At 40.8% G+C, this 12,559-nt stretch overlaps 1 protein-coding gene across 1 annotated transcript in view; it reads right to left on the bottom strand.

Moving 5' to 3' along the window:
• Positions 1-12,559, bottom strand: part of LOC120988562 (venom factor-like) — a 170,604-nt gene that overhangs the window by 101,405 nt on the left and 56,640 nt on the right. Inside the window, exons 18-22 of the mRNA XM_040416090.1 lie at positions 12,246-12,357; positions 9,892-9,980; positions 8,305-8,444; positions 2,063-2,275; positions 1,426-1,486 (exon numbers count right to left, since the gene is read on the bottom strand). Coding sequence (XP_040272024.1) covers positions 1,426-1,486; positions 2,063-2,275; positions 8,305-8,444; positions 9,892-9,980; positions 12,246-12,357 — 615 coding nt within the window. The remainder of the gene's footprint in view (positions 1-1,425; positions 1,487-2,062; positions 2,276-8,304; positions 8,445-9,891; positions 9,981-12,245; positions 12,358-12,559) is intronic.

The raw sequence follows: 12,559 nt of genomic DNA, 5'->3' as shown, positions 1-12,559 counted from the left end.
ATTCTGTAGTGCCAGGCTCTGTGTTTATACTTTTTCCCTCAGCTGATGGCTCTTAATCTCTAATCTCCTGACCTCATATACAATCATTATAGGTCAGTTCTTATTTTACAGATAAGAATATAGGTTAAATAATCATTTATGAGCTGTTAGTAGTTCAAAGATAAGGGACATACATAGCCTGACGGTGAAGTTTCAAATGAAAGTAAGATGCATACAGTGAGGCAAAGAGTTACCCGTTTATGACAACAACTGCTTAAACATTTTCATAAAGACTGATTGAAAAAAAGATTTTTACCCCTAAATGAGTAAAATGCTATCATAACAAATTGCCCCTATTGGGTTCATAGCTTTTAAAGGGGTTTTCCCGTGCTTACATATTGATGGCCTATCCTCAAAATCCTCATCAGACTGGTGCAGGTCCAATACTCAGACTGGTGCGGGTCCAAGTTTCCAGTGCTGGAAACTAAACACTGGAAACAAGGCTCCATCGGTTGTGTAGCTTCGTCGCTGGAGTAATGCAGGTCAGCTCCCATTCACTTGAATGCTGAGCTGCAGTTCCACGACATAGGTTCCACACAGTGGACAGAGCCTAGTGCTTGAGTCTCCGGCAGCTGCCCAAAACAGCTTATTGTTGGGGGTGTTGAGTGTCAGACCCTTAAGATCTCATATCGATGATGTATCCTGAGGATAGTCCATCAACATACTGAAAACCATTTTAGCTGCAAATTAAACTATACCAGCATATAGAGCCAAAATAATACCGGCATATGCATTTCAAATTGTACCACCATATAGTTCCCACATAATACTGAAATTCTGTTTCCGAACATTAGCACCATGCACCACTAATCAATAGTAGGGTTCCTGTCTATGGAGTGATTCCCCAGTGTGCCACCCCCTAAAACAATCCCTGAACACTTTTCTATAAGGGACTCTGAAACTGGGAAGCGCCACAAAGATGGAGGGAGAAGATTCTTTAAAGGTCAACAGTAGTGTTGAGCGCGAATATTCGAATCGCAAATTTTAATCGCGAATATCGCCACTTTGAAAATTCGCAAATATTTAGAATATAGTGCTATATATTCGTATTTGCGAATAGTGTTGAATATTCTGTTCGCAAATTTATAGCAAATGTATTACATTGTCGATTTTTCGCAATCAAGAAAACAATGACTGGAGATCATGAATTCTCAAATTTGCTAATTTATGGGGATTATTCAGCCAAAATTTTTTGAAATATTGCGAATTCGAATATTGCCTATGCCGCTCATCACTAGTCAACAGCATACATGGTTTTTGCTTCAATATTTTTTACTCATATATAAGCAAAATACATCAAATTATTTCAGGAAATACTGTTTTAAAGTGGAATTTTCTATAACCATAGCTCCAAACACTAATTTAAATGGAGAGAAGGACACTTACTTCTTGCTTCTGGCTCCAGTATTACCGAGGATACAATTTCCGTCTTACGAACACCTTCCGGCTGAAATGGAAAGCAAAAATTTTAGATGGTGTTAAAACAACCGTCAGTCATTTTCACAAAAAATTGTGGCCAAGTGCCAATGTAATTACTGTTTCAAGAGGTTGCCCAAGACTTACATAATAAAGACCTTTCCTCAGACTAGGTCATCAGTAAGGATGAGTGAACTTTACGTTTTGTAGATCCATCTGGTTTCCTTTATGCAGAAGTCCTCTTCTGCATAACAGAAACTAGATGGATCCATTATGCTGGCCATAGACTTCTATTATGACGGAAAAGGCATTCCGTCATGGAATTGTGTTATGGTCCGTGGTAACTAAATCCATAGTGCAATTCAGCGTAAAACTGAACCCAAACTTGAACTTCAAAACTTGAAGTTTGCCCATCCCTAGTCATCAGTATCAGATTAATGAAGGTCTGACACCTGGCACACAGATCAATGGAGGTCTGACACCTGGCACACCTCGGCCAATCAACTGTTTGGGCAGCTACAGGCACCAGAAACTGTACAGTAGATTGAGCCAAACAGAAATTATTAAAATGATTGCCATAACTGATACAGTAGCCATACTCTCTTACCACGACTTTCAATTTCCTCTTGACACCATCGCCTGCTAATTCTCCGTAGATTGAAGCTTTCACCTGAACATAATGTTCCCCTAAAGAGAGCGGTACAATGACAAACGGAACTACAGTCGATGAGTTTTCATCCACCGTCACCTCCACTGTGTGCTGCCTTCTGGGTGTAGAAAGGCTGCAGAACTCAGGGTTGTGAGCAAACGTCACTCGCACCTAAAACGAGACCATATTGACATTATTTACAGCACGTGAAATACTATATGACACAGTGTTACTTTTCACCTACCCTAATCTGCTTGAGGTTTAGGTCAAGAACCATAAAAGAAGGCAAAAGTACTGTAAATTCAGATTATCAGTTTAGTAGAATTAAGGATGAGTGAACCAGGCTCAGTCCAAATGTTTCTATTTTTCGACCGGCAGAAAAACCCAAATCTTTTCAGGTTTATGCAAGACGAATCCATGAAAGTGGCATGTAGCGCCATTTTAGCATACATGGTGGGAAAAAAGCAGTCGGGAGGAAGAAGAAGGGGTCTCACATGACCATAAAATTAAGTGGGGGTGGGACTTGCTCTGATTGGCCCCATTTTGCCACTGTTTCTGTCTGTCTGCCTAACTGCCATCACGTTCTATACAGCTCCTGTGGCCTACATCATGCCACTAATGGCTCTCAATCGTCAGTTTACATGTATTCATTTTCCACATGGTTGAAATTTTTTTTAAAAATTGGCGGAGGGGCTTTAAATTTCTTTAAGCAGCATACAAACGTGATTACTGCATCAATACTGACATTTTCTATCAGCTCAGGCTGAATGCGATCAATAGACCTCTCCTTGCTGCTGGTGGCCCATTCTACCACTCTTGCTGTCTGTCTGCCTACCATAACGTTCTGTACGGCTGCTGCTGCTGCTGCCCGCATCATGCCACTAATGCCACTTGCCAACCATAACCTTCCCCCAAGCCAATTTTTTTTTTTAGCCCATAACACGTTATGTGTTTAAACATCATCTTCCCCCAATGAGGGCCAATTTTTGGAAGCTTTGGAATATGAAAAAGCATGAGACATGTACCAATGCTATATGATATTAAACACGCTGTATGTTAACGCCATCAGATGTGCGTTTACCCATAGCTAGGTATGTCAGTGTCACTCAGACATCATTTACTATTGCTGTCATTGCGTTCCAAGGCTTGAGGAGGGGGAGTGGAAAAAGAAAAATTATAAAAAAAATAAACAAAAAGAGATAACAAGTTTTCCTAAGGGTACTTTCACACTTGCGGCAGAGAATTCCGTCGCCGGAACTGCCTGGCGGATCCAGCAATCCTGATGCAAACAGGCGGTATTTGTCTGATGGATCCGGATGCGGATCCGTCTGACAAATGCATTGCAATACTGAATCCGTCTCATCCGGAAAAATTGATCTGGAATTTTTTTTTTTTGAAGCATTTTTAAAGGTCTGCACATGTGCAGACCGGAAATCCGGATCCGTTTTGCAGGAACACTTTACTGATGCATCCTGAACTGAATGCTCTCCATTCAGACTGTATTAGGATAAAACTGATCAGTTTTTTTTCCGGTATTGAGCTCCTGTAACGGAACTCAACACCGGAAAAGAAAAACGCTAGTGTGAAAGTACCCTAAAAATGATGAGTCATAGGAACCAAGAGTGTTTAATGTACTGTGGTAATGTGTATGGTAAATTCGTGGAGGTTGTGTATATCCCACCCAGATACCTCATCTGGGTGAGGCAAATGAAGTCCAGAAATGGTGTTGCTTCAGCAAACATAGTTGTTTGGCTGGATTTTATTTGGACAAAGAGGTAGGTTTGGCAGTGGGACCTTTCAGCCCACACACCCTTCCACTGCACATATTCCATTTAACCTGAGGTGATCGCAGGTGAGACAGTCGGTGATAATCACGGAAACAACCCTCTGTGTATGAGTCTGGGAGAGGACTTGGAAAAGGAAGCCTGCAGAGGCTCTGTGTGGTCCCAGCCAAGAGGCTGAGGAAGCCTGAGCTTTGGGGGGACCCAGCGACGCCTGACTCTTGGACCATATTCCCCCAAGGTATTGGTGTGGTCACAGCGAGGAGGCTTCTGGACCGTATGGCTGAGAAAAGCCGGGTCTCACCTCATGTGTGAACTGCACCTTAGTTAGGGAGTTAGGGAGACCTGTGTATTAGGTAGAGCCTAGACGGGCAGGTGTCTGTTTTGCATTTGTGTTTTGTGGTGCTGGAACCTCATATGACCCAGTAACGATAACTGCGTGATCATCTGTACTGCTTAAAGAGGCGCACAGCTCACAGCCTGGGAGTTTTTTTTCTCCCAGGCTGTGAGCTGTGCGCTGCGATTGGCCAGCGCTACAGCCTAGGAGAAGGAGATGCCCACAGAACAAGGGCAGACACCGCCTACTATAACTTACTGAGTGAAGATACCGGAGGGCATAACGGGATAACGGAGCGGCGCCCAGGGATAATAGTAAGTGCAGTGAGATCCCTGGGCGCCGCTCTCCATGGCAGCATACTTAGTTCACAATGCTTTTCAAGGTGAAAGGTCCTCTTTAAAGTGACAAAATAAAGCAGTTTGAACCCCCACTGTCTGAGAGAAGTCTGTCATTGCCTACCCCCTATGAGAGAGAGCGACAGAAAGTGATCAGAAAGTGCCACCACAGGGAAATTGAAGTATTACACAGTGAGCAATCATATTCAGTCATCCAAAGTGTTAGATGCTATTTGTAAACTTTCTCATGGACGTTTGAATTACTTGAAGGGGTTTTCTGAGAATATGATATTGATGACCTATCCTCAGGTCGGCTGTTTGAAGAGATTCATTGGTGGCCCAGGTGCAGCTATGTCCCAATGAAGTGGATGTGGTGAGCTGCAATACCAAACACAGCTGCTATCCAATGGACAGTGCTGTGCTTGGTAAACTGCGAGGAGGCCACGGTGAGGATCGTAGCCTCTTCAAACAGTTTATCGGTGGGGGGACCCAGATAGCAAAGCCCCTTTAAAAGGTTTACCGTTAAAATCAGTTTAGTAAACTGGTCAATATTTTACAAAGCCATCTCTCAATTTGCCCTTTCTGTCCTTCCAATGCTTCATCTTACTGCTCTCAAAATTCTTCGGAAAATACATCCACCTTGAACTGTCTTCTCAACTCTCAACCAATCTGGTTTCATCTTCTTAGAGGCTGGATGCAACCCCACCATACTGAAATTGACATTACCAAAGTCACTAAAGGTGTGATAATGTCCACACTGCACTTCTCATTACTTCTGCTAGTCCTAGACCTGCTAGACTTTAACACACTCAACCACTTTGGCATGGCACAACCCGGGAGGGGCAGAGAAGTGGATGAGTGTGGTAGTGGCCCCTGGCAATGACAGTTGTTCACATGAATCATAGTGGAAATCTTAATTAGGAATGAGCGAATCGACTTCGGATGAAACATCAGAAGTCGATTCGCAATACAGCATTAGAATGTATTGGCTCCTATGAGCCAAAGTTTTCACTTTGCAAAGTCTCGCGAGACTTCGGGTGATAACTTCATAAAATGATTTCTACTGTAAAAACCATTTTCCAAATTCGGGTTCGGTTCCAATGTACCACTTGGAACGGAACCTGAGTTCGGGAAATGGTTTTTACAGTAGAAATAATTTTATGAAGGTATCACCCGAAGTCTCGCGAGACTTTGCAAAGTGATAACTTCGGCTCATCGGAGCCAATACATTCTAATACTGTACGGAGCACTCGCTCCGTACAGTATTCAAAATCATTTTTTATTCGAATCGACTTCGGATGTTACATCCGAAGTCAATTCGCTCATCCCTAATACTAATGCTCACTAGGGCCAGGCAGTGACAGGAGGGCACACCCTTTCTTCTATCTGGGCACACTCTAATGTTGGTGCTCCTTCCTAATTGTAGTTGGGTTGCCTTTGATGTTAAAGGCTATGTACACCTGGGCAATTTTTTATTATTGCATTGTACTCATTTTGAGCTAAAAATAATTTTTTAATTGGTCTTCATTAAAAATATGGTTTACTTTTTCTGTACATAGCTGAGATGCTCTACAAGCACCCTTTGGATTTTTCAGTCTTTTCTGTCAGACCAGGAGCTGACGGGCTCCTTATCTCTGCTCTCTGACGTTATAAACCCTCATTAAAGCTCAGTTCTTATCTCACTGATAAGAATGTGGCTTAAATAAGTGTTTATGATCTCTTAGTAGTTTAGAGAAGAGGGTTATTAGGCTACTTTCACACTAGCGTTTTGCTGGATCCTGCAGGGTCCAGCAAAAAACGCTTCCGTTACTGATAATACAACTGTCTGCATCCGTTATGAATGGATCCGATTGTATTATCTTTAACATTGCCATGACGGATCCATCATTAATTCCATTGAAAGTCAATGGGGGACGGATCTATTTTCTATTGTGTCAGAGAAAACTGATCCGTCCCCATTGACTTGCATTGGGGGTCATGCCGGATCCGTCTTGCTCCACATCCCAGGATGGAAAGCAAAATACAACATGCTGCGGTTTGCTCTCCGGTCTGGGAATGCAACTAAACGGAACGGAATGCATTTTGGAGCATTCCGTTCAGTTCAGTTTTGTCCCAATTGACAATGAACGGGGACAAAACTGAAGCGTTTTCTGGTATTGAGCCTCTATGACGGAACTCAAAACCGGAAAACTTAAATGCTAGTGTGAAAGTAGCCTTAGGCCCCTTGCAGACAAGCGTGCCAGATTCAGCCCGGATGCGTTGCGGGCGGGTTCAGGGAAACCCAACCGATTTTGCATACAATTTGTCTGCGATTGCGTTGCTTTGTTCAGTTTTTTCCGCGCGAGTGAAAAGCGCTTTAATGCGTTTTGCACGCGCGTGATAAAAAACTGCAGACCCGAACCCGGACTTCTTCACTGGTGTTCTGTAGATTTTATTATTTTCCATTATAACATAGTTATAATGGAAAATAATAGCATGCTTTAATACAGAATGGTAAGTTAAATGTGCATTGAGGGTTAAAAAAATAATAATAAAACATTTCTCACCTCATCCACTTAATCGCGCAGCCGTTATTGTCTTCTTTATTCTTCTTGCAGGACCTGCAAAAGGACCTGCGCTGACGTCATCGCAGCTAACCACGTAATGAGTGTGGTGACATCAGCGCAGGTCCTGCTGAATGAAGATAGAACAACATTCTATCTTCATTCAGCAGGACTTTAATGGGGTCCCGGGGCTCATCCCTATTTATTAACATCATCTCCTTAGATACCATCCGTGAAAATCGCATTGCATCCGCACTTGCTTGAGGATGCAATGCGATTTTCATGCAGCCAGTTATTGTCAGCCAAGGTGACTTAAAAAAAAGTTTTAAAAAAAAGTTTCAAGTTTTTACAAATATAAAAAAATAAAAAAAAATAAAAAGTTCAAATCACCCCCCTTTCCTTAAAATAAAAAAAAATAACCAATAAAAAAAATAAACATCATGGGCATCGCCGCGTGCGAAAATGCCCATACTATTAAAATATGACAATATTAATGACATATGGCAAATGGCGTAGCGGGAAAAAATAGCCAATTTGCCATTTTTTGTCACTTCAACTACCCAATAATCTTTTTATAAAAAGTGATCAAAAAGTCGGACACACTTAAAATTGTTATCACTGAAAAGAACAGATTGTCCCGCCAAAAATGAGCCCTCACACAGCCCTATACACATAGCTACAAAAAAGTTATAAGGGTCAAAATATGGGTATGAAAAATAAAAACATTTTTCCTCAAAGGTTTTAATTTTTTTTTCAGTATTAAAGCGCAAGAAAATATATTCAAGTGTGGTATCATTGGAACCGTACTGACCCGGAGAATAAAGATAACAGGTCAATTTTACCGCATAGTGTACAGTGTAAAAATTTTTTTACTTTATCAGAATTGCGTTTTTTCCCAATTCTACCCCATTTGGAATTTTTTGCCCCCTCCCTACTACATGGTATGCAACCGTAAATGGTTCCATTAGAAAGTACAACTTGTCCCGCAAAAAATAAGCCTTCATAAGGCTATGTGAATGGAAAAATAAAAAAGTTAGGACTATGGGAAGGCGGGGAGTGAAAAAACGAAAACGCAAAAATGGAAAATCGCAGGGTCCTGAAGGGGTTAATCATGCATCTCTTTGATGATGTCATGGTGCACAACAAATGTGATTCAATGACAAAGTCTGCTTAGAAAAAGTCTGGTTGGTATAAATAAATTTACCTTTAGTGGCTTTGATTCATAATTGTAGATGATGGCTCGAATTTCAACCTGTTCGTTCCTCACTACAGAATATGGAAGTCTTAGGTCAATAAAGAAGTTCTTGAAGGCTTGGATTTCATATGGTTTGGCCACACACATGCCTGTATGGATGGAATAAGACAGATGGTGAGTATCATCATCTGACACAACACTATACTGAGTGATTGCATATTATCTTGCGGTGAAGGGAGGGAAGGGCTATAATTATACAAAAGGTAGTAGACTATGCATTGTAATATGTTACTTTGGAAAACAATCCTATTTCTAAGGCCTCATGCACACAACCATATGTATTTTGTGGTCTGTAAACTGTGGTTTGCCAAAATCCGGATACTGACTGTGTGCATCCCATAATTGTCGCTGGCCTCATTGACGTAATGCCTCTTCTTGTATGATAAGAATAGGTTATGTTTTTTGTGGGACTGATATGTGAACATACGAATGCAGACAGCACATTTGTCGCAGTCCCATTTAAATTAATGGGTCCGTATCTAATCCACAAAAAAAAATTTGGAAAAAAACACAGTTGTGTGCATGAGACCTGAAGTTACGAAAATGGAAATGAGGGAAAGCTGTAACACTATTGAAGCTGATGTACAAGAGTGGCACTGTTTCTTTAAAGACAGCGGAGACCCAGTATATTGTGCCCCACCCCATTAATTTATGTTAATGTGTTTGTGTAGCAGTTGCACACAATTACCTATGGTAGTGGATGTGATTGTCAATCATTAATGCATGGCAGTACCAAAAGAGAGGGGATTAGGATTGGGAAGCATATTTACTGCCTCACTAGCAGAGTATATTTTGGTTGCAAAGGTCATCCAATTGCACAAAGTTTCAAACCTGTTGCAAAGTTTCCTCATGTGGCCCACTGCTTCCTCTGATAAGACCATGAGTGTATAAATACCGGCAGTCATCCGGCCCCATTAAGGGATACATTTTGGACAACTTGTTCAGAACAAGCTACTGCTTCTTCTAATTCTAACATGTAAAACAAGGCAGGCATCTGACCCTAATAAGGGACAATTTTTAGAACTTTTTTAAAGGGCATAACAAATCTGACAGTGCAGTGTGTTACTAAACAGGCTGTTTGTTAGCACCGTAAACCATGCTTTTACCCATAGCTATTTATGTCAGTGTCACTCTCTCATTAAGGCTACATTCACATGACCGTATGTATTTTGCAAGACATCCGTGTGACATCCGTGTCGCATCCTTTTTTTTTTTTTGCTGATCAATTGTAAAAATGCCTATCCTTGTCTGCAAAACTGACAAGAATAGGACATGCTATATATTTTTTGCGGGGCTACGGAACGGACATACGAATGCGGACAGCATACAGTGTTCTTTCCGCATTTTTTGCGGACCCATTGAAATGAATGGGTCCTCCTCCAATCCGCAAAAAAAATGGAGCGGACACGGAAACAAAATGCGTTTGTGTGAATGTAGCCTAATGCTGTCTTTGCATAAAATAAAGTTTCATTAAAAGAAAATCTGAAACAAATTTCAAGAAATTTGCTCATGTCTAGTCAGCTTTTAGATTTTTACCTTTATTCTCTGATAGGCTCACGGCCAGCAGTTCCCATGTTGTGATGGAGTCCTTCAGGAAAAAGTTTGTCAGGAGCTTTGTAGAAATACTGATGAAAGATAAACAGCATATTAATTAGATTCTCCACTTTCCCTACTTATTAGAAAAGTCCCTTAATAATAAGCTGATTGCAATGTTTTCTTCTGCTGGTACAGTACCCCAAGCTTAAATCTGTGATTTGTGGGGAACCTTGGCAGTTTAATTTTCCTGCAGTGCCGCCACAGGGGAAATAGAGCATTAGACATGTGAAACCTTTTAGTTTAGGCATTGTCTGGTTTCAGTACCCTATGGGGGTGTTTTGAGCAGTGATATAGATTGTGACCGTATGTTCTTGTTAACCTACCAAATAGTAATTACAATAAAGTATTAATATTTTTTTTTGGAGTTAACGTGACTGAAACATCAGACAACACAGGGTTTGTTTGTAGTCTGTTACCATGGAGATACATTGTCTGTATAGGAGCTATAGATACACATTGATAGGATATTTTCAATTAAAAATGCTTGCAAAGATTTTTTCATTTTAGATGTTTTGAAGCAATAAATTGGTTACAAAGTGGACATACCCTTTAAAGCAACTGACTGGTTGACTGAATGATATATTCTAGGCTATTTTTGCACCTATTGCAGGGGTAGGCAACCTCCGGCACTCCAGCTGTAGTGAAACTACAACTCCCGACATGCATACTTAATCTGCTATTCTCTGAACTCCTATAGAAATGAATGGAGCATGCTGGGAATTGTAGTTTCACAACAGCTGAAGTGCCGAAGGTTGCTGATCCCTGCCCTGTAGGATGAGTAAAATGCTTTTTTTTTATTTCTTTTATTTTTTGTATAGTTTATTTATTTTTATTTTTCCTTTATTTTTATTTTTTTAATATGTTAATCCCCGAAATTGTTTGGGCTTTAAAGGGATATTCCAGTTACAGAACATTACCCCCATCAACAAGAAAGGAGATTACTATTTGATCAATGGGAGTCCTACCACTGGGACCTCCACCCATCACAAGAACGGTTACCTGGTGGAGTTCCCCTGAAATGGACGGAGCGGTTGGTCGGAAATGTGCTCCTCCGGAACTCTCTTAGAAACGAATGGAGCATCAGGGTCAATTTCCAAGCAGCTGCTCCATCCATTTTAGGGGAACTCCACAGGGTATGGGGCCTCCTGTTCTCATGACTGATTGAAGTCCCAGCAGTAGGACCCCCACCAATCTAATAGTTATTCATAGGGGATAATGTTCTCTAACTGGAATTCCCCTTTGATGACCAAGCAAGTTTTTTTTCATCCTCGCATTTCGCAACCCTTTTTTTTTTCATCTGTGTAGCCAAGACAAGTTGTATTTTTTAATGATGCCAAATGCATCGGGTTTTCAGTTTAGCTTTTTTTGTTTCATTTGTTCAGCAAATTATTTAAACTTTATTCTAAGGGTTTTATTTTATTTTTTTTGAACTGCAAACACACTTTGAAAATAAATTTTTGTTGCAACATTCTGAAAGAGTACATACATTTTGACTGCTTTTGAGTAAAGGGAAAAAGAAGATGGCAGACCTGGAGCCAGGGGGTGGCAATAGGGTGACGGAGGTAACCTCCTTGATGTTGTGGTGGTAAGAGCTGTGGAGACCAGGACAAACATACTTTCTGTGGAACTTTTGTTATCATGAGTAGTTTGAATATGAAGTTTTATTCTGTCATATTCTTTTATTGCACTGTGCACTGGAGGCGGCACTTTACTGTGAAGTGCTCTATCTGTTGAGCTTCTGGATAGCCACTCCCCTCTGCGATGAGTGACAGCTGTAGCATACAACTAGGAGCTGCAACTCAGAGCAGAGGGGTAGATGCACTTAAGAAGCAGATCCTGGCAGAATAAACCTTCATATTTACACTACTCCTGATATTAAAAGCTCCACAAAAGGTGTGTACTTCTCTCCCCAGCTCCTACCTAGGGCTGTCAGTGGTTTATCATGAAACAAACTGCTGACAGATTCCTTTAAAGAGTATACAAGGCCAGGTTTGGAGTCATCCCTGGTATCATTGAACAGAGCTGTGGTCATATGCTTCTACAGACAAGGCATGCAGAATTAATGCAACACAACAAAATCTAGGCCAGTGCTTGCTGCGACACCTTTACAAATAAAGAGAAACCAAAGAATCTTGTTGCTCTCAGCAGGTGTTGATATTCAGAGGTACTTAATTGGGCAGCAAACAACTGGCATTTTTCTGTGCCTTTAAGAAGTCACCATTGCGATCACCCTTTAAATAAAAACACTTATTGATTAGCTAAGAGTCAAGAAGTGAAATCCTTAAAGCACCTACTTTTGTGCATTAGGTGCTTCGTCCATTCTTAGAACGTTCCAGTACCAGCTTTCTGGAAAGTCACTCCTAACCAAAATATCAGCATCCGGCATATACTCAATTTCCTCATCACCTGTACGGAAGAAACAGTTTACAAGATTAAACGGGTATTCTCATCTCGGACATATACAGGGAGTGCAGAATTATTAGGCAAGTTGTATTTTTGAGGATTAATTTTATTATTGAACAACAAACATGTTCTCAATGAACCCAAAAAACTCATTAATATCAAAGCTGAATATTTTTGGAAGTAGTTTTTAGTTTGTTTTTAGTTT

Source organism: Bufo bufo, chromosome 1 (assembly GCF_905171765.1).
Source record: "Bufo bufo chromosome 1, aBufBuf1.1, whole genome shotgun sequence".
NCBI lineage: Eukaryota > Metazoa > Chordata > Amphibia > Anura > Bufonidae > Bufo > Bufo bufo.
The sequence above is the reverse complement of the archived record's forward strand: the minus strand, read 5'-3'. Positions and strand labels throughout refer to the sequence as shown.